General features: G+C 47.3%; 1 protein-coding gene across 1 annotated transcript in view; it reads right to left on the minus strand.

Moving 5' to 3' along the window:
• MYO5B (myosin VB) overlaps positions 1–22,566 on the minus strand; it is a 166,715-nt gene that overhangs the window by 92,563 nt on the left and 51,586 nt on the right. The window contains exons 5-10 of the mRNA XM_074855854.1: positions 17,042–17,198; positions 13,961–14,104; positions 12,443–12,524; positions 8,211–8,318; positions 5,970–6,079; positions 3,101–3,366 (exon numbers count right to left, since the gene is read on the minus strand). Coding sequence (XP_074711955.1) covers positions 3,101–3,366; positions 5,970–6,079; positions 8,211–8,318; positions 12,443–12,524; positions 13,961–14,104; positions 17,042–17,198 — 867 coding nt within the window. The remainder of the gene's footprint in view (positions 1–3,100; positions 3,367–5,969; positions 6,080–8,210; positions 8,319–12,442; positions 12,525–13,960; positions 14,105–17,041; positions 17,199–22,566) is intronic.

Below are 22,566 nucleotides of genomic sequence, written 5' to 3' on the forward strand. Positions count from 1 at the left end.
TGCGACCGATATCTCCTAAAGCCACTGCAGCACCAGGGTTTATCCTAAAATATTTAAAGTTCATTGTGGTGGTTTAGCCCCTGCCGGGGTCTGAGACCACGCGGCCGCTGCCCCTCCCCCACAAAGGGGAATGCACCGTCTACAAAGCCCCAAGACTGAAATAAGGAAAGGTTTAATACAACAATGCAATAGCAACACAACCAACAACAACAATAACAATAACAGTAATAGTGATAGCAATGAACAGAGCAAAATAGCTACCAAATACAGCAGTTTGAAGCACGATGTACAAACCCACGAGTGCACCGCGCTCCGCGCCAGGAAAAATGTGACCTGCCAGGATGTGAGTCCGAATGGTATCTGAATAACCCGGCTAGAGCTCCCCCCCACTGCTGGGGAAACTTAACCCTATCCTGGTTAAACCAGGACATTCATAAATACGTCCAGCATACAGCTGGCCACCTGGGTGTTCACACTTCCCTTCACATGGCAAACAGAGGACAAACAAGCCGTCCCCACCAAGTCCAGGAATGCCACATGAATCCACTCTTCAGATGTACTGCAGTATTGCTACTATAGCAAATGACACACTTTCAGTATATACATAAAAGCTTTTAATGCTGCACCCTCTCACTTCAGTGTTAACAGAGAATTAAGGATGCAGAGCCGAGAATTAGGAGACAAATCCCACAGCTTCTGCACCCTCGGTTTGGACCCTGTCCCTAGAAATCCCACCCCTGGGGACAGTCCTCCCCCTAGGAGTGCCAGGACAGAGGTGTTTTCTGGATGTCAGGGACATGCGATGAAGGTTGCTTGAAGGCTCACTGCCTTTCCAGCTTAATTCCTCTCCCAGAGAAAAAGGAAAAAACAGTAGACATTTAGGAAAAAAAAAAAATTCCAATATTTGGCAGAATGCATTAAAACTCCCAAATAACCTGAGTTTTGGGAACAAAACCACTCCCAAGCACGGCAGAGAGTCAGGTTGTCAGCACCCAAAGTCCCTGCATTGTTAATTACTTAACATTTAGACAGTGATACCCCCTTCTGAAAGGGATTTATGGTCTCTTTTGGAGAGTGTACTCACACACGAGCATTACCGTCCGGTGCATGGACATTCCTCCCCTGCAAACCTGCCTCTTTCAATAGGACCTGCAGGTCCCCGTGGGAAAAAAACCTGCTGTATCCTGCGATGACACCAGTGCTGTAAAAGCATCTGTGAGCCCACGCGCTGGATGTGATGCACAGGAGACCTGCAACTAAGGGAGGTTTTTCTTCCACACTAACAGGTTTTCAAGCCCAGCTTAATCTTTCATGAGCGTTATCCTCAAGCGTCCTTTTATTCAGATTTCTGAAAGACTGCATCTGATTTTCTAACTCAGACATCCAATTTTCTGCACTGATCCACTATTGTCCACATGGCTCCATCTCAACACTTCATTTATCATATCCCGGCCTGCAGAAATGTCTATTTGCAGGGACATTGATGGGAAACAGCTTTTCCATCTCATACAGTCTTTAAACCAGACTGTGCCAATGCCAGCTGATGATGTAAGATCTTCCAGGCCCTGTGCTGTCTACCTAGGACAGACACTTGCAAACCTCTCCCACCATCTCAAGCCATCCCCCACTGAAATCCCAAACCAAAGAGGACTATGTTCTCATGATACTTGATACAAGTGTTCCTGTAAACTTTGCCATGTTGCAGCAGTCGCTGATGGAGATGAGCAGGCAGTGGGCTACGCCAATGCTCCAGCACTGACTTCTCACATCCTTTCTGCTGCCATGGCTGTCCATGTTGAAACCAACATCCCAAATACCAGCAGCTGTAGAAACCCCATGGGAGGTTTTATATGTAAGATCCAATTCCAGTAATTGTGTAGGTATTTAAGCCATAAAAGCTTTCTGCAGCTGACCCAGAACCTCTTTGGCAGGATTTCATTCTGAAGTTCAGGTTCACCTAGATCTGACAGACCTTACAAGGAGTCTGCCATTACACAAGCTGGGATTGAGCAAGCACAGGGACTGCTTCCTGGAGCAGCTACAACTCATCCATCCCACCTTCTCCTCTGAAACAGGAGAAACCAAGCATTTTAATACACTAAGGGAGCACAGGAGGTCACTGCTGTCCAGTTAGAACCACAGAATCATAGCATGGTTTTGGTTGGAAGGGACCTTTAAAGGCCATCTAGTCCAACCCCCTGCCATGAGCAGGGACATCTTCCACTAGATCAGGTTGCTCAGAGCCCCGTCCAACCTGACTTTGAATGTTGCCAGGGATGGGGCATCAACCACCTCTCTGGGCAATCTGTGACCTCTCCCTTGTCCTTGCTCCCCAGAGAGACAGAAAAGGGAAGGTGTTGAAAGAGGGGAGGAGAAAACCCAAACCCAGAAGACCTCTTTCCTCTTCCACCCCACAACTGACAGAATCCCCTCCTTCCTCCTCCATCTTCTGCTTCTTTGCAGCACTTCAGCTAAAATGAACTCTTCACAGACAACTCTCACATCCCTCTTCTACCAGTGCTCAAGTGCCAGGACGACACACCGGACAGTAACTAGTACCCAGTCCAAATTTAGAGCAGCAGATTTCCCCTGAGGTTGCAGGCTGCAAGCCTTGCCCTTCATTATGGCAGAGCTTTTTTGAACCTTACCACTGCCGCAGGTTCCCAAAGTCCTCCAAAAGCTGTCACTGCAGCAGCAGTCTCACAGCTGAAGAACCAAAGCAGTTTCCTCAAACCTCACAGCAACCCCAGGCAGAGCCAAGCACAGTCTTTGGTCTCCTCATCAGTACCTTTACCCCTAGCTCAGGTTTAAATTTGATGCTTTAAACCGTATGGGGGGCAGAAATCCCGAATGGAACAGCATGGGAGGTAAATCCCAAAAGCCACCACTCAAACAGATCTGCATGCACCGTTTCAGGGTCAGGGTTGCACAATCTAAAGGAGAATCAAACCTGCAAATCACACACAACTGCGCTTTTTTGCATCCCTTTCTACTATTCCCACCACCTGCCACAAGCCAAGGTCAAGTGTGCACCGCCAGAAGGCTGAGACAAATCAGAAAGGACTAATTAAACAGCTTTAAAAGCAGAAAGAGTGCCTACCCGTAGATATCGAGCACGCCGATGAAGGAGTGCTGCTTGACGGTGGTGTGCAGGGCCTTGTTGATGTGCTGCACAATCCATTTGAAGAGCTGGGCGTAGATGTGCTTGGCCAGGGCGTTCCTGGCGTTCACCACTAGCTGCGGGGACATGGTCTTCACGTAGGTCTCGGCTGTGGTGACGAGCTTGCGATGGCAAAGCCAGTGCTGCATCTGGCTGTGCTCCACGCCCAGCAGGCTACAGAAGTTGTTCAAGTGCTCGTCCTCGCTCTGGGGGGTAATGAGAAGCAAAGTCAGCAGGTTGGTGACACTCCAAAACTAGAGTTTTAATACTGAGCTCCCAGACCAGTGCAAGAAATTAGCAGCATTTCATAATGATCTAGGGAAATACTGTGTTTCTCTGTGGTTGATAGGAAACAGAAGAGCAATGAGCACTCATCTAGTTGCGCTAGTCTTCATGGACACGGACAAAATGGCTCACACAGAGTTCAGAACTGTGGTGCACGCTATGGCTTTGCTTAAGGTCTCAATTTTCACGAAGAGCAGATTTCCACAGTGACTGCCAACAGGAGAGAGCACTCTCCACTTTACTCCTCCTTGAGCTGCAACTACATGCTCCTTCAGCAGAACCTTGATTAAGCCTAAATTAAAGCTTAAGGTATGCCATTACACCATGCCTTTTACAAACTAAGCCCATTTTGAATAATAAAGCTGCAAAATGTGCATTACCAGAAGGGCTTGTCTTTTGCATAATCAATAAAATGAAATGTGAACTTCAATTTCTCTAGTGCATTATATTTTTCCCAGCCTCAAACAAGGGTGAGGCAGTTCTGAGTCGCTATTATGCTAAAATAGCAGGCACTGCCTTTTGGACAATGAGGAATCAATTTCCCTTTCCTCAGTGTAATAATACGTAACTAAAGGAAGTAAATTGTTTCCAGTTAGATACGTGCATGTACAGGAGCTGGATGGGTTTGGGGATGGAAAAATGCATCTTGAAAGACCTCTGGGATGCTTTATTCCTATGATACCTTTCTGACCATGGATTCAAAGTCCTAACAGGGTTCATTTCATACCATGCAATTACATTTGAAGGTAATTAAACAACATGAACTCCATTACAGAACTCAACACTGTTGGAGCAGACCATTTTCACATACCCATGTTGCCAAATCTCAAGCAAATTATCCCCAGTGTCTAACACATTATCTCAAGGGTACCACTAAAAGTGCATGCAGAACCCATTTTAACACTTTAATTACAAACAAACAACACAGTCTGGGATGCAATGATAATTGACAGGAAAGTATTTTCCGTATAATCACTTTTCTTCCCCTGCTCGAACAAACACGGAAACAGAAGAAACACCACTAAGGCATCTCTAGTCTTATTTATTCTTGCTAATTAACTGTGCGGTACTCCTTTAAATACTAGATGGCCACGTTACAAGCAGGAGCCTCATGGCTTTGCCTGTAGCGAAGTAGTTGTACAGCATCACACCTTCTGCTGGTGGGAGTCACCGTCCCCCCAATACTCTGTGCACCAAGTCTTTTAAGAAAGCAGGAAGAGTTAAAGATGGGTTGGGACATAAGATAGTAAGCAATCTTTGAATCACCTTGCTGATGGGCTGGCTAGAGAGGAGAAATAATGCACTATCTACCAGGAAAAACAAAGCAACCAGGAAATCACAGAATCACAGAATCCTTCAGGTTGGAAAAGACCCTTGGGATCATCGAGTCCAACCCTCAGCCCTACTCTACAAAGTTCTCCCCTACACCACATCCCCCAACAGCTCATCCAAACGACCCTTAAACACATCCAGGGATGGGGACTCCACCCCCTCCCTGGGCAGCCTATTCCACTCTCTGACCACTCTTTCTGGGAAACATTTTTTCCTCATGTCCAGTCTGAACCTCCCCTGTTGCCGTTTAAAGCCGTTCCCTCTTGTTCTGTCACTAATTCCCTGTGAGAAGAGACCAGCACCAACCTCTCTACAATGTCCTTTCAGGGAGCTGTAGAGAGTGATGAGGTCTCCCCTCAGCCTTCTCCTCCTCACACTGAACAGTCCCAGCTCCTTCAATCTCTCCTCACAGGATTTATTCTCCAGGCCCTTCCCCAGCCTCGTTGCCCTCCTCTGCACTCGCTCCAGCCCCTCGAGATCTCTCTCGTATTGAGGTGCCCAAAACTGGACACAACACTCCAGGTGTGGCCTCACCAGTGCAGAGCACAGGGGGACTATCACCTCCCTGCTTCTGCTGGTCACACTACTTCTAATACAAGCCAGGATGCCGTTGGCTTCCTTGGCCACCTGGGCACACTGCTGGCTCATGTTCAGCTGCTTGTCAATTAGAACCCCCAGATCCTTCTCTTCCAGACAGCTCCAGCCACACCTCCCCGAGCCTGTAGCCATGCAGGGGGTTGTTGTGGCCCAAGTGCAGGACCTGGCACTTGGCCTTGTTGAAGCTCATCCCGTTGACGTTGGCCACTGATCCAATCTATCCAAGTCTCTCTGTAGAGCCTCCCTATCCTCATGCACATCGTCACTCCCGCTTAACTTGGTGTCATCTGCAAATTTACTGATGATACACTCTATGTCCTTATCAAGATCATCAATAAAGATGTTAAAGAAAAATGGTCCCAACACTGAGCCCGGAGGAACACCACTTGTGACCGGCCGCCAGCTGGATTTAACTCCATTGACCACCACTCTCTGGGACCGAAACTCATGATGTGTTTTAAAAAAAAGCAAAGAAAACCAGGAGGAAAAGGGCTTTCTACCAATGGATGCTGCTGTGAAGCTCAACACATCCAATGTGGCCCGATTTATGAGCATACAAAGCCCCCCACGCACCCCACTCTTGCTGGCGACCTACCAATATGCTACAGGCCTCGCCGCCTTGTTCCGCTTGGAATTCCAAGTTCCCTAGGTGCAGAATGGCAGCAATTATCCTAAAAATGGTCATCTGATGAGACTCCTTCACTCCTGTGGGAACAATTGATAACTGATTGTCACAACAGAAAACAACGTCAATTTTCAATTTATTTGAAAACACTTGCGGTGTTTGATTTCCTTCCCAGGCTGTTGGTTTTCAGAGTTATCAGACCTCTCCCAATAAACTCACCATAAACTCTCAGTAAAGTCATCTCTCAAAAATGACAGCGGAGACTGAGAGAGGAGCTCCTCATGGGATTTCTTTACCCCTAATGATTGCATCAAAGCAATTTTATCACAGATGGGCTTAATACTTTTGTGAACACGCACAAAAACAAGGATGCTACCCCATAATGATCAAACAGGATCAGAGCTATAGGGGCTCTGTGGCTTTTATAAAACAAGGAGTTGCTTTTCTGCAATCGTAGCCCAACGGCAAGATCTCGCTGACAACTGAAGCACAGAAATTACAACTTATTGCCAACGTCCCACAAACGGAAGAGAAAATTAAAGCCGTGCACACAGGGCACAACTCCTCCAGACTGGTGTTACAGCAAGTCACCAGGGAGGTGATGTGACGCTCTGTCTGACCATCCCCAGCATCTCAACAGGAGCCACACACTGTGGGTCTTCATTGGGGGTGTAAGATGTTATTGCTTTATATATTTTTCTGGCAGGCTTTTTCCGACATTCCCAGCAGGAGCTTTGCTCAGCAGCAGCCTGCACACTGTTTTCTTGCCATATCTTGCATTTTTACATCCCAACTGGGTTTCTGTGCCCGTTTTGTGTTCAGTGCTGGTGTCCTAATTATACACCCAAGGTCTGAGACCTCACCTGCTGGGTTTTGAATTATCAAGAACTTCCCTTTCTCTCTCTCATGACTTTTCTGTTATCAGCACTGTGAGAAATGTTTCAAGGTTACTAAAAGGAGCAATTCTCTGCTGTTTCTTGGCACTCTTAATTGGAGTTAAGCCTAGCTAGGGTGGAGTTTTGCAGATAAATCTGACCTCTCCTTGTTACACATAAAAAGGCAAGACTGTTCACCAGGCCCTGAACAGAAGCAGACAGAGCTGGGAAACGCTGAAGGAAAATGAAGAAAGGCAGAGCCAGAGGAAGCACGTGAAGAGCAGGAAAACATCATCAAATTGGCATCAGAGCAAGATGCTCACACAGTGCTTCATAGGGACCAGCAAGGAGACAGGGGGTCTGCTTGGGGAGGCAGAGAAGGAGACCAAAGAGAGACTACACATGGCAAGGGAATGGGGAGAGAGTTCCCCAGGGATTACAGTCCCATGGGCAAGTTTGAAGCAACCACTGGAGTCCTATTTTTTTGAGTAGTTAACAGTTAGAAGTCACAGAAGCCAGACAAGAGGAGGGTAAAGATGAGACCCCGCTGACACCCCAAAGAAACAGAGATCGAGCCCATCTAAAACACAAAGAGGACAAATCTGGGGGAAACACTTGCAGTTATAACACTTGAAATGAGTCCCCACGCTCGCTGCCGGCACAGCGATCCAGCTGCTTGGGGGGATTTCACAGCTGGCTGTGAACATCACGAGCTCCTCTCCCAGCAGAGGCACCAAGACTTACCACGATTTAAAAACTTGGTTTCAGATAAATATTAATGAACTGGGAAAGCTTTTTCCCCTGCAAAACTTGTTTTTCCCTTTAAATAATCGCTGCAGGCCAGCTATGTCACTGCTCAACTGCAGCACGCACAGGTGGTTGTTGCGGCAGTAGATTTTGCACTGGTCATGCAAACATGGACTCTGCACAGCTCATTATTCCAAGGAATCAGCTACTCCGTACAATACTGTGATGGTCCATGAAGTGACATCACCCTCAACCCAAATACAGATTGAACCACAGAGTAATAGCTCTTTTCCTGCTTGTAAATAGGGTAAAAAAGTAGCAAGTCAAAGCTGCAGAACAGCTTCAGATTAGTTTTTTTAGGTTTCTCTTAAATTCAGCATCCTCCTCCACTTCACTGCTCCTTCGCAGAGAGCTGTGAAGAAACACTGCTGCAGCTCATACTAAAGAACAAGGTAAAGCCAACTAGGTTGATAGCAACATGGATTTACACCTCTTAGTGTTACAGGAGAGCCATATAATTCAGATAAAATACTGAAAACATTTGCAAGAGACTTCTGCTGGGAAAGCTCCAAGCAGAGCAACCCCTTACCAAGCAAGGTGAAGGCATGCCTGGTTTTCTCAAAGTCATCAGCATCGTCCACACCACTGATAGATGTGTCACCCCCCTGAGAAGTGTAGAAAAAGTCTTCAGCACACGCTAGGAGAGAAGAAACAGAAGAAATGCATCAGCAAGCAGTGGCTTTCCGGAGCGTGCACTGGGATGCTCCCAGTCCCCCATCCTGCCCATCCCCGAAGGGCACCCATCTCCTTTAAACAATGGTTTACTTCAAAATGGGTGAAGTATAACCCTGATAAGTGACTGTAACTACTTCTTGCAGTGATGAAACCCCTTCCCCATGCAAAGCAAGTTCAACCAAGGCAGAGCTGTGGTATATTTGGGATTCAAATAACTGCTCCATTGCACAGACGCAGACTATTTCAAATACTGAGGTTACGACTTTCAATTTCTTTTTTACCTGTTTTACATACCCATGACCGATTCAGATACTTTAACACCTTTCCCACCTTAAACCTGGGGAGCAAAGTGAATGGAGAATCGCTCGCAGTGCCAGCATTACACCATTTAAGCATCTGTGCTTTAGCAAAGTTATTTCAGGACAACGCAAAGCTAAAATCCTATGGAGACTGAGAGGCATTTCAAACGCAGACACAACAAGAAGAGATCACCAGATTTATATCCACTTTAAAAAGTTTCACGTGCAATCATTCCTCCTTAAAACAAGGGCATATTTGAGGCCAAAACCATTAAGATATACTAGGCTGAGTCCTGGCAGAGCCAGAGCAGGCTTGGCCCCAGGGAGGGCTGGGGGAGCCCAGGAGATGGACAGCCTCCCCATCCCACCCAGAATCAGTTCTCAGCTTCAGCTTGTTTCAAACCGGGTAGGGGTGACTTGCCAAGAAAAGCTCAGAAAGATCGTTAACACTCACAAATATATTTCCCAGCTATCATGGAAATAATGAGGAAAAACAGCCTACTGCGTGTTCCGCATCAGCCTGCTGGTAACCATTAAAATCACTGCAATCTGCACTTTTTTTGACTCACGTTGCCAACAGAAGGTCCCCAACCCTTCCCAGCCCTCCTGCAGGTTTCTACATTAGCTGTACTTTCACGCTGCAAGAAAAACATTTAATTCTTTTTGGCATACAAAGCCCTGGGACCCGGAGGTTTCAGTAACTCTGCTCATTGCCAGAGCATCAGGGAAAGGGGCAGAAAATGCTGATTGGGGTCAGAGAGATGATGTCCATCCTGGTCCTCCCAGCACAACAGGAGCTCACCCAGCCCGTGGTGGAGCACATCTTGATGTTGCTGCATGTTGCCCTGCAAGATGGATCCAGGGCTGGCGGTGGTTGATGGGACTGGGAAGTTTGGCAGGCACTGCACCGTGCAGAGAGAGGATTACGGCACCGCTCAGCTACACCGTTTCCAGCCAGACTGCCCCACTTTACTGGGAAAACCCCCAACTATGGGCACAGCACCATACCCCTACCCCCTCATGCCAGGAACGCACCTCAAAGGAGAAACCCCCCCAATCCCCATCAGTCTCCAATTTTGACTATCCGCACTGGGATCTGCTTCGGCCTCAAGTCATCTCTTACAACCCACTCCAATAATTTTTCAACATGCATGCAATGATTTTTACAACCGCAGAAAGCTTTTGATTCATTGCAAACAAATAAAGCACATCCTTGCTTTGCACCACTGCCCAGGCATCATTCAGTTAGACACCGCACTTATAAAAGGGTGTTGCATCCCACATTTCAAGTCACATATTTACTTTCTAGTTTAAAAATCAAACTTTTAGGATTGCTCTACCTGAAGAGCCAACACTTACTGCTTTGCTTTGCTGGGCTCACATAAGTTGAGAGACTCTTTGTTTTCCAGCATTTTGCAATATAAAAGACAGTACAAATTCTTTGCACGTGCAAGACTCAGAGGAGAAACAACAGCTCCTACTTTTGATATGGAAAAATATACATGCTGCTCTCTAATAAAAGGTGGAGTTTCACATCAAGATACCCCTTGTTTTGTATAAGCCTTGGGAAGACAAGGATGACAGCTAAGGTACTGCTCACATGAAGAAATAAATTTGAGTTTTGACTACTCATCTTGAGATACAGGGTAGTAAATCTAATGCAAAGTTGGTAATGAAAAAAACCCCTCGAAAGAAATAAAAATAAGTGAATTGTGCACATCTACACTCATAGGAAACTGCCCAGCACTAGTCATTCAGCAAGTCAGGACAGAGGTTGGTTCACCCCAAAGAAATCAGCTCACGGCGCCCACATCCCCATCCCCCAGGAGCCCTCCCTGCCGAGCGGCAGAGCAGCACTGCATCTGTCAGCTAGGAGAACTTTTTGGGAGGTATTTTTAAGCTATTGCAAGGTGACAGTGCAGGAATTTTGGAGAGAATCACTTCTTTTTCTGTTGTGGTATTTTACCTGACCGCACAAGCAGCAGGCTGCACAGATACCTGCTCATGTGGTGATACACTGAATGCACAAGCACCATGGAAAAGTGCAGCTGGAGACTGATACCCACTGACCTGTAATCAAATTTAGATTAAAAATGACCAGGAAGGCTTCCTCGTGGGCTAACAGCCCTGGTACCCACCACCTCCTATGCCACCAGCTGTTGCCATTCTCCCTTGAGACGCCAAAGTCGAGAGCCACGGTTACAACAGCATAAAGGTGTCCTGGATGATGCACGAGGAGTGCAGAGAGCTCTCAGCCTTCACTATTGCCAGTCACCACAAATACAGACGATGCTTTTAGACAGCCATGCTGAACAAGACTTGTATTTCCTCTGATCCACGTGTTCCCAAGAAGAGAAAGGTGGTTGCACAGCTGGAGCTCTCCTGCATCAACTTATCTCCCAGCCTGGGCTGAAATAATTTGTGTCTGAATTTTAAGATGCCAGCAGACAACATCATGACTCAGGGTATCTTTGCAAAAATGAAGCACATAACCCCATGGCAGAAACTCCTCAAACGGATGTGCTATGGGGTTGTGTGAGCATGCAACAGGACCAAACACGGGCTCGTTGACAGCACCTGAGAAGCCACTGTCAGAAAAACATCATTCTGGGAGCCTTATAGACTAAAAGGAGCCCCAGGTCCATCCCAAGCCCTGACCTACGGCTGGTGCACTGTGAATCACACAAAACCTTCACCTCCCACCCAGGTGTCCTGGGACAGACATTAAGGTTACACCTAGACAGCCTCAAGAGTGTATCTTATGCCTTAAGCAAACTCATGGATGTGGTTGTGTGGTTTGGTGTCACTGGGCAGAGTATGGACTACAGTTGGGTAATTCACCAAGACTTACTGGTGGCAACAGGACAAGAACAGGAGCGCTTCCATTTCAGCACCAGCAGTTGGTAAGTGCAGCCAACACGCCTACAGCGACCCAAAAAGGCGTTAAGACAAGCCCAGAATTACCCAGAAACCAAAAGCCCCTCTCTCAATCTACCACTTCTCTGTAGCCACGATGGAAACCTCTGTGAGACTCTGCAGCAGCAAGATGCTCTGCACTGGGATCACAAACTGCCTTGCTCACCATTTTAAATACTTAAAAACAAGTTTTAAGCCTCACTTGCCTTTTTAAGCAACAGCAAATATTTGAGATCAAAAGTTAATTACACCACACCTCTGCACCCCCTGCTGCAAGTGAAAAGCTTCTTATTCAGGTGTCTCACAGAGATTTTGCTGCAAAACCTGGGAAAAAAAAACCACCCAACAACTTGGGATATATCCAAGGAGTTAACCACTGAAGAAATATAATGGATTCCAAGGACACAACTGCTCCTGCCAAGACTCTGGCCAGATCAACCCATACTCACACTTCATTGAAAAGACAGTTCTTTATGCAAGTTTTGTACAATATTAACACACGATCTCCCTGCATCAGCTGGCAGCTGCCACGGCACGTGGTTCACTGTGGTTCTGCATGCAGTTTCTACAACATACACAGGCTTCTTCCACCATGGCTAACCACCAGCAACAGCTCCGACCCACCAGCAGGACTTGCACAGCGAAGGCGACGAGGGCTGGTGTCTCATCCAAGGTGCCACATCCCTGGAGATGGGCATGAGCAAACCTGTGCACCGCTGGGGAGAAGCTGTCCTTCAAGCTCATCTCCCTGTACCTCCTCCCACTAAACAGGCACAGATGACCTCATCAGTGACCTGCATTTCTAACCCTATCACGCTTTCCTGGTGCCATCACACCTAGGAAGCAGCTGTCAGTGCACAGAAGTACTTACTTAGTGCAAGGTCTTTGAACTCTGGAAGATTCGCCGAGGCACAAAGCTGATAGAAGATGCGGTAGTTGCGCTCATCCTCTGCCTGTGGGGATAACATCAAGTTACCAGAGGCACAAAGAGGTTACAGCAGTGCTCCCACCCTCAGCCCGGTGCTCGCTGAGCCCAGAGCCACCCTGACCCCATCCTCTGCTTCCCACCATCAAGACCTCCTCAGTGTCACCAAGATGGGGACCTTTTGCCAACTGGAGAAAGGAGTGCCAAGCCTTGCCCTGACCAATGTACACTGCCCATCTTGCAAAGAAAAGAGAGAGATATTGAGGTGCTGGAGCGAGTGCAGAGGAGGGCAACGAAGCTGGTGAAGGACCTGGAGAATAAATCCTGTGAGGAGCCATTGAAGGAGCTGGGACTGTTTAGTGTGAGGAGGAGAAGGCTGAGGGGAGACCTCATCACTCTCTACAGCTCCCTGAAAGGACATTGTAGAGAGGTTGGTGCTGGTCTCTTCCCACAGGTGATTAGTGACAGAACAAGAGGGAACGGCTTTAAACTGCAACAGGGGAGGTTCAGACTGGACATGAGGAACAAATGTTTCCCAGAAAGAGTGGTCAGAGAGTGGAATAGGCTGCCCAGGGAGGGGGTGGAGTCCCCATCCCTGGGTGTGTTTAAGGGTCGTTTGGATGAGCTGTTGGGGGATGTGGTGTAGGGGAGAACTTTGTAGAGTAGGGCTGATGGTTGGACTCGATGATCCCAAGGGTCTTTTCCAACCTGAATGTTTCCCTGTGAAAATAATTAACTTTATATTACCTTCCACACCTTATCCCTCTCTGGGATAAATGGGCTAAGTTAGCCAGCAGGCACTGCATTGCAAACAGACGGTAAGTTAAAAAGAGGTGGCCTACACTTCCCAATGTTGTTTGTTTTTAGGATTTTTATAGTTGGGGTTTTTTTTTTGTGTGTGTGTATGTAAGGACAAAAGTTTTGCAGGTGCTTCTGAGCTAGATGTCACACACAAACCAAGAAAGCTTGTCCTGAGCCCTGCACAAGAAAGCGACGGGATGTGCTGCGGCAGATACATCAGCCTCCTCAGCCCTTCTCTTGCCTCTCCTCCATCTTCAAAATCGATGACTGTTGCCTGAGATTTATTCTTCCTGGCTTTTTATAAGGTTGAGTAAAAATTTCAGCAGCTGCCCAAAGAAGGGCTCTCTCCACCCGTGCCCAGCAGCCAGGGCAGGAGCAGCGGTCCCTCCTCGGGTCTCCAGCCTCAGACAGATGGAGGGAACAACCAGTGGCCAATTAAAGAGTCTCCCAGATACATATTCCTCCAGAATGAGGTCATCAGCTTGGGATCATCAAGAACAACTGCAAAAGACTGAGCCTGAAAGACACATCTGGAAGCTGTGTCCACCAGGAAAGCTACTTTTAAAGCTATTTTTTTAATTCACAGAAAAGACCCAGACTATTAAATTACTGAAGTACAGCTCCCAAAAGAAAGAAAAGAAGGGAAAAAGCACAACTCCTCACCTGGAATACAACCCGTGATTTTTCCAAAAGATACGTCCTCAGGTTGGCACCAATGATGTGGTATCTTTTATCAAAGCCGATCTGAATGTATTTCCCAAAGCGACTGCTGTTGTCATTCCTTGTTGTTTTAGCATTTCCAATTGCCTGCATAAAACAAGATTAAACATTAATTTTTAATTTAATTTTTAAAATTTTTAAACATTTAAATTTGTAATCAGTGTTACATAACAGCCATGGGAGGTTTTGAGGAAAACACCTTCCCAGATGCAGAAGGCAGAGCAACAGTGTGACCTTGGGGAGGACTCTTCACCGAAAATGTGGTGTCTCCAGAATTTTTATGGAAGAAAAATGCATATAAACAGCAATGAGTATGTGTACAGTAGTTAGATCACCTACATCCCAACAGCTACGGCACTCCTGTTTTGCCTTATAGGTGACTGCTTTGTCACCTTTGTTCACAAACAGCCAACGCTGGCAGCTTTCCTGGAAGGAACATGGGCGATGAAGCCCTGCAAGAGGGAGGAAGCCAGCTGCAATCCATCTCCAGATGTTCAGGCTTTGGTCCATGGATTTGGTGACATGGCCAGAGCCCCTCCATGCCTCTCCAGCACCTCATGCTGTCACATGCAGTGGCAGAAGGGATAGGAGAGAATCCAGCCCACATGCAACATCAGGGGTGCAGCACTACAAACATGGCCATCTATCAAGCAGCCAAAGGAGCAACTCATGGTGATGCAAGAGAGCCAGAGAAAGACAATATTCCCCTTCATGGCTACACCAGCCTTATTTTCTACCACCATTCCCCTGTGCTGAGATGATGAGCCTCAAGCAAGCACAGGAGAAGTGACAGGAGCGAAGGGATGTGTACAGGAAAGAGCCCTCAGGCACCTCTCAAAGGCTGGCTGCCATTCCCAGGCTCTCCTTGCAGACCACCTCTACCTACAGCGCAGCTCTCGGGGAACACGCCAAGCACACACGCTTGGCAAGAATCACAGTATGACCTACAGCATCACACTGACATCATCCAAACCTTTCGATCGTAGGACCTGACGCCTCCAGTTGCACGTAGCGGACTCCACAGGGAACTACTCTGCAGTACGGTGCTGCTTACCCCAGAGAGGCTGTTGCACATGCAGAGTTGCTCCTTGCTGACTGCCACCTCGGCTTCTCCCTCTCTCCATCAAGGGTTGAGGGCTCCTTGGCCCTCTGGCCCCAGCGTCACACCCAGAGCAAGCCCTGCCTGCTCCCTGACCTATATCCACCCACCACTGATCCAACTCCTCTGATAGTTAATGCACCTCCTTCCCCCAAACTCCATTTATTTACCCCTTTACTGCAGCTCACCCATCCCCACGACTTAGGGCCCACAGCCCCCACTTCCCTTCTCCAGCACGCATCCCAGACCATATATAAAAGCAGCAGGGCAGAAGCAGAACACACACACTCCATTTCTGCCCAGAACCCAGTGCCCAACCCCCAGAACAAGGAGTTCAAGCTGCTACAACAAACACTACAACTAGACATTTTGCATGCTGAATTGAGCATCCAGAACACCATCATCACCTTATCTCATGTGCTTCGATTCCTCGTCTACAAAGCAGAGAGATACCTGCCCCATCTCCCAGCAGGGACATACACCCCACAAATCAAACACAGGGCACCTCAGTGCTACGGACTATTTCATGACACACACGTTCCTCTACTCCATCATCGCGCTTTAACTTTGGGTTTTTAGCAAACCAGGCATTTCTCTTTTACGGTTTTTGCGTGGGCAATGTTCTCATCAATTTCCAATAAAGACAGACAGGTTCCCCCGCCCCAGTGCTTAGAAATTACATCCAGAACTGAACACAGGCAAGAGAATTAGAGCGATAGAATTATGGGGTCATAGAGAAGAATAGTGTGCGCTATGAATTTCTCCTTGGATGCTTTTAAGTGTTCCCAGGTATTGCAGCTACATTTCACAGAGGCACAGGAGATGTGTGAGGAAAGGAGTAAAACAGCGTGAAGCCCATGCTGTGGCAGATCATCTGAGTGTCCTCTGCCAGCTGTACACCCTCATGGCTTTTCTTACTGCTCATCTGCACCACCACTTGTTTTGCTGTTCCAGTTTGCACCCCACATCAGGCAGCATGAGGCTACACCGTGTGTACTGCCTCTCGGGTTGGGGTGGGCTTGGTTTTCATCCTGGATCAGCCACCACCTCCGTGTCTATTAGACAATTTGGCCAGGAGGCACCTGTCATGGGAAGCCTCCCTGCAGGTTAAACTAAGCCTAAGATTAAATGAAGGACAGGTTAAGCACAGGACAACCCTGTGCTCCACTACAGCAGCATTGCTAGCTCCTGCCTTTAAAAGAAAGTCACACAAGTCTGAAGTGCTTAATTGACTTCAGAAAAGCCCAAATTTGTCTTCATGCTGACTTGGATATTTTGTAAATGAAGGCACTCTGACTCCAAAATCTGTTTGGAAAATGGGATTGAGGTGCTCAGACATTTATTTTCACTATCTGGTCATAGTGCAATGAAACAAAGCCGCTTTCTGTTTCTCTTGTGTTTGTAAAAGGAAATTTTTTCCGTTACAGCAGGGATTTCCCTATAATGGGACTTGTTATTCCCCTGTATGATTGACAGCAACAGAAAATTAACAAAAATAAAACTGCATTGAAATAACTCCAATAGATTAAGTAATCCTTTTCTCTTCTATTTCATGTCTATACAATTAAAGAAGATTAGGAGGAACCACGCAGTGGCAAGAGGAAGAGGAAGATGAAGATAAAATACCAATGGTGCCAGCAGCGCATCTCGGGCTCTCCACTCCAGAGCCCTGGTCAGAGCCCAGCTCCCAGAGCTGTGCCGAGGACACATGGGCTCAGCTTCAAGACCATCAAATAGAGGAGCAATTGGAGTGGGCTAAATGGAGGCCGTCAGTGTATTTCTGTGTTTTCAGTCCAGCCCAGGGCTGCTGTGAGGCTGCAAATCATGTCTGGCTCACAAGCCCCTAAGACTCTCACTGTTTTTGTGACTTCTGGAGAGACACATAATCACTGCAAGGAGGACGAAGGAAATTATGCAGCTTTTACCTCCATAATTGGGCTCGATGCAAGGACTTTGGCTTCGATGTTGGTCTCGCTGAGAGAACCACCGACAGTTGCAAGGAAGCGCATGGCGTATTTGGCAGAGATTGTCTTTCCAGCACCTGACTCCCCACTCACGATGATGGACTGGTTCTTCTCATCCCTGTTGCGGCAGAGAAGAAAAGCTTTTGCAAGTTAATCCATTTTCTTGTTAACAGTTCATTCACAACATGTAATAATCTTCCATCTTCACATGTCTCCATCTCCCTCGCCTTATTACCACCTACATTATGGATGCTCGATTTATTCTGCACTCTACCAAAGTAAGGGTGAATAATGCACAATTATGATACATCTCAGATGAAATGTAAAGGACCCTCTGAACATCTCCAGAACATCTCTGTGAGCTTGCAGGGACAACGAGAGATGAACCCCTGTGTGAAGCACTGCTGCTTTCTTCAGCCCTGGAGCAGGTAGCCCAGCGCTGGGAAGCCTATTCCTTACACACCACAACAACAAACCTCTGCTGCTCGACATTTGTCTGGAGAACTATTAACAGGTATTGGCTAAATATCATCTTCTAATATTACATATTCAATTTTTCCCTCCAACGCCTTCACTCAAGCATTTGAGTTTTTGCCGAACAAAACACGGGCAATTAGTTGTGAAACTTGGTCGAGTAGCCTATTGCTGAGCTATTAAAACACAGATACCCAGAAAAGTTCCTCTATGCTCAAAATATATTAAAATTACTGAACTTGTGAAATCAAGCACCCTGAAATTAGGAAATAGCAAAAGTCATGATTCCCTATGCAGTTATATGAACATCAGTATTTTCATACATATGCCAAGATCTGGTTAAAACTTTGAGAACAATAATACAAAGCATGTCTCTGACATTAGACTCACACCATCCATTCATCCCCAAATCCTGCCAAATCACAAGTCACTGCTTCAAAGCGTGGAGTTACTTCTGGGACCAAGGGGTAAGAAAAAGAGGATAAAGAGTTTAAAAGCAATTCCTGGTAGACATCACTAAGTGAAGTTTGTTGAGCTCCTGAAGCTTTGCAAAACAAACTAGTTTTTAAGAAGGGCTCGCTCATTAACAGAATGATCAGGCAGCCTTACACGCTCCAAGTGAACACCAAATTTGCTTACAAAAGGATACAGGTGTACCAGTACCAGGATAACAAAATTCAAGCAAATAAACACCGGACCTTTTTATCTGCACATATGAAAATGTGGGAGGAGTGGGAAGTGTTACTCTGGCAGCAAGGGCCTGATCCAAACCCTTCTCCAGCCGTGATGGGAGCAGCCACTGCTGCCCCGTGCCCAGGCTGGTGCCGGGTCTCAGCAGTAGCTCTAATGCCATCAGAACTAGCACAGACCACCAGATACCTACGGGGCACAGGGCTTTGCGTGAGGAAGTTGAGGGTGCATCACCACGTGTCGCTTTTGAGCCTTGCACAGAGCACAAGACTCATCCAAATGCCTTTCTCTACTTGCAAAATTAATCACACACACAAAAGAACTTGCACAAGTCATCATGGTTATATTAAAATACCCAGTCCTTCCCACCACAGGTGCACATGGTAGCCACTAGATACATCCCAATAATTAATTAATTGGCACATGGCAAATACAGCAACTCTGCAATTTGACCACGAACTTTGGGAAGGAGGGAGTTTTTCACTGCAGGATTTGATAGAAGCTCCAAAAATACCAGAGCTGTTGGGGTAAGCTGTAAGTATGCAGTTGAGTGTTTTTAAATAAGACCAAATTAAACTTCTCAGACTCTGCCTGGCTTTCATGAATCACAGCCGAATGCAGGCACACAAAATCCTATATACGAGCACAATGAATTTACACATTGCAGTTCTCTTGACACCAGGAAACACCATAAAAATGCATTTCAATTTAGATACTCAATCCAAGTTTATACGAGCGAGAGATCAGAACAGAGACTAAATGATTGCCATATACCACTCACACTTTCAACAAACACACAGACGTGCTGCAACACCACACCATTACTCTTCTCCACCGTCAGAAATGCACATCTTCCTTCTAGGCTCAAGATAACTGGTTTGGAGAAAACCTCAGTCAAGTCAAACATGTGACATTTTGGTGCAAACCACAATTTTCTGACACTTCCAGGAGGAGAGGACCAATGAGCTAATTTTGAGCTGTGTTTACATTTTTCAGGGATCAATTCATAAAGTATATCTTAATCCATCCCCTGGCCAGCTCCACCACTCTCCTGGACATCCATCAGCAGGAAGGCACAAGGAACTTCCAACCACTCCAGCTAACAGGCAGTTAACGCAGAAATACTGGCTGTGAACACAGCACAACCTCACCCAGGCAGCCACAACCCAGAGCTGGTGTTCCCGGTGACTCATCCTGGGTGGGGACAGCCTGCACACCTCACCCAAGACTCGCTAAGTCACAGCTGCGTGCTCTCCGCACGTCTGGGCAAAGCCACCATGACCATGACTCTCCCATAGGCAGCCAGCTGGCGTGATCCAGGCACAGGGCTGCCAAGGCGCCGGTCTCACACCTTCAGACTTCCACGGGTGTGTGATAAAGCTCTTCTTGTAGCACAAGCCATCAGAGACACAAACCCAACGGAGAAAAACCAGTGCCAGGTCCAAAGTGAGGAAGGAAGACTAAGCACCAAAACCAGAAGTATGCTGGATAAACCCATAGCAGCGGTTCCTGGGACAGGCAATGGCAGTGATTTATCATGGTTTATCTCTGGTTAAAGTAAGAAGGAAGTTTCACATCTGCTTTGATCATCTTCATGGACAATCACTTTCTGAGCTCCAGCAGTGAACGCCCCACGTTGGCCATCGGTAGGACAGAACATATAAAACTCATGTCAGCTACAAGGGAAGAAGCAGAGAAAGGCTTTGGCATGGGCTGCAAGCGTGGATGAATGGACTATCCTTCATCGGAGGTGAGGGAGAAACAGAAGAAAGAGGCAGCAACCAAGATCTCCACCAGCAAGCGCTGGGCCTGCAAAAGCAGCTCTGCAAATGCAAAGGTGGCTTGGCTTAGAGCTATGCTTGCCTAAAAGTTACTTGAAAATTACTGCTTCTTGATCTTCTCAGCATAACACATACTGCCTGAGTGACACATTTCAGAAAACACTTCCCTACCACTTTTTTCTTGAAGCCAAAAGATGAAAACTACACCACTCTGGGAGAGACTCTTCAGTTGAATGAAGCCAATAAAGCTCAGCAAAGAAGAATCATGCATTCCTTGGCATCCGGTCAGCACTGCCACAACGTAATGTTTTGCAATCTGGGTTTTTTCTATCTATGATTCATAGTTAAGACCTCTCGTTACCAATTTTGACCTCCTTAATAACTTCTCCATGTCAGTTATTGGGGTGTGCCTGGCTGGAGGAGGCAGAGACCAACCCACCAGGAAGCCCATCCAAGTTGCTCTCCAGACCCACAGTCTCCACAGGCTTCAGGTCCCATCACAAACTGCACTTTATGTGGCATCCCGAGAGGTTTATTTCTCCCTCTGGCTTGTCTCCTTTTAAAAGTAGCATCATTCTCCAAAAGACACTGAATCTAAGGATAAAAGCCACGGCCAACACCACTTACTGCTATTGCAGCTGCACTTCCACATCAGGTTTTCTCAAGAATTTGTCCTAATGACTGATGTGTGCCTACAAGAAATGGGCCAGGTGGGTTCTCCATGGCACAAGAAAACTTCTAGAGTTGTATTATATTAATAAAACAAAACAAAAAGAAAGCTGCTGGCTTGCAAGCAAGACAGTAAGTCCAATCAAGCTCCTGCATTTGCAGTAACATGTCTCTTCTGTTGCTTTCTTTGGTGGAGAGTGCATGTTCAGACATTTCTTTTCCAACCTGAGGAATAAAAGCCTTCTGGAATAAAGGCTACGGAGACTTTCCCTTCTTTAGTGTACAAGTTAACCAACTGCTGGTGCCAGCAGGGAAAGACAGATGAACCCCATGGAGCACCGAGTAACAAACAGGCACCGCAGTGAGCAGAAATGGTTAAAACCAGGCAGGATTTGTTTGTATTCAGTGTGTAATAAGAAATACTGAAATGTTTGGCCACTGTGCAGGTGCAGTATGCAACACGGCTGCTTGAAATAGAGTCAATTCTGGCAGCATCAGCACAGAAGAAAATTATTATGGAAATAGAGCCTGGATAAAATGAAATGTTGTGTGTGAATACCGGCTCTGCTGCAGCATGGCAATGCTGTCACATTTCCTCCTGGGATTTGTGTGGTTCCTGTGCACCTTGGAGCTGCCACCATGGCTCATTATGCTGCTACAATATGCATCAGTGCTCTTCTGCCCATGGCAGAGAGCTCACGTGGTGCACACACGCCAGCACACAAGATGCTCACGCTTGTCCCGCAACGCAGGATGTGCAGGGGGGATTAGGCTTCAACGATGGCCAAAGATGCTGTTCTTACGACACACCACTGTTACAGCTCAAAACTAGGTATGAGGCACTTAAAGATGCAACTCCCCAACCTCCACTCCCATGGGTCAGCAGTACTTTTGTTTTTTCACTTAAAGCAGCTTTCCAAGGGTAAAAAACTGGCTGGATGGCCGGGCCCAAAGAGTGGTGGTGAACGGAGTTAAATCCAGTTGGCGGCCGGTCACGAGTGGTGTCCCCCAGGGCTCGGTTTTAGGGCCACTCCTGTTTAACATCTTTATTGATGATCTAGACGAGGGGATCGAGTGCACCCTCAGTCAGTTTGCAGATGACACCAAGTTGGGTGGGAGTGTTGATCTGCTCGAGGGTAGGGAGGCTCTGCAGAGAGACCTGGACAGGCTGGAGCAATGGGCTGAGGCCAACTGGAGAAGTTTCACTAAGGCCAAATGCCGGGTGCTGCACTTGGGCCACAACAACCCCCAGCAGTGCTACAGGCTTGGGGAGGAGTGGCTGGAGAGCTGCCAGTCAGAGAGGGACCTGGGGGGTTAATTGATAGCCGGCTGAACAGGAGCCAGCAGTGTGCCCAGGTGGCCAAGAAGGCCAATGGCATCCTGGCTTGTATCAGCACTAGCGTGGCCAGCAGGGACAAGGAAGGGATCTTACCCCTGGACTCGGCACTGGTGAGGCCGCCCCTCGATGAGTGGGTTCAGTTTTGGGCCCCTCACTCCAAAAAGGCCATTGAATGACTCGAGCGTGTCCAGAGAAGGGCAACGGAGCTGGTGCAGGGTCTGGAGCACAGGTGTGATGGGGAGCGGCTGAGGGAACTGGGGGGGTTTAGTGTGGAGAAGAGGAGGCTGAGGGGAGATCTCATGGCCCTCTACAACTCCCTGAAAGGAGGGTGCAGAGAGGGGGGATGAGTCTCTTGAGCCAAGGAACCAGCACCAGGACAAGAGGGAATGGCCTCAAGCTGCACCAGGGCAGGGTCAGACTGGCTCTTAGGAAGGATTTCTTTGCAGAAGGGGTTGTTGGGCGTTGGAATGGGCTGCCCAGGGCAGGGGGGGAGTCCCCATCCCTGGAGGAGTTGAAGAGTCAGGTTGACCCAG

Source organism: Strix uralensis, chromosome Z (genome assembly GCF_047716275.1).
Source record: "Strix uralensis isolate ZFMK-TIS-50842 chromosome Z, bStrUra1, whole genome shotgun sequence".
In the NCBI taxonomy this organism is placed as follows: Eukaryota; Metazoa; Chordata; class Aves; order Strigiformes; family Strigidae; genus Strix; species Strix uralensis.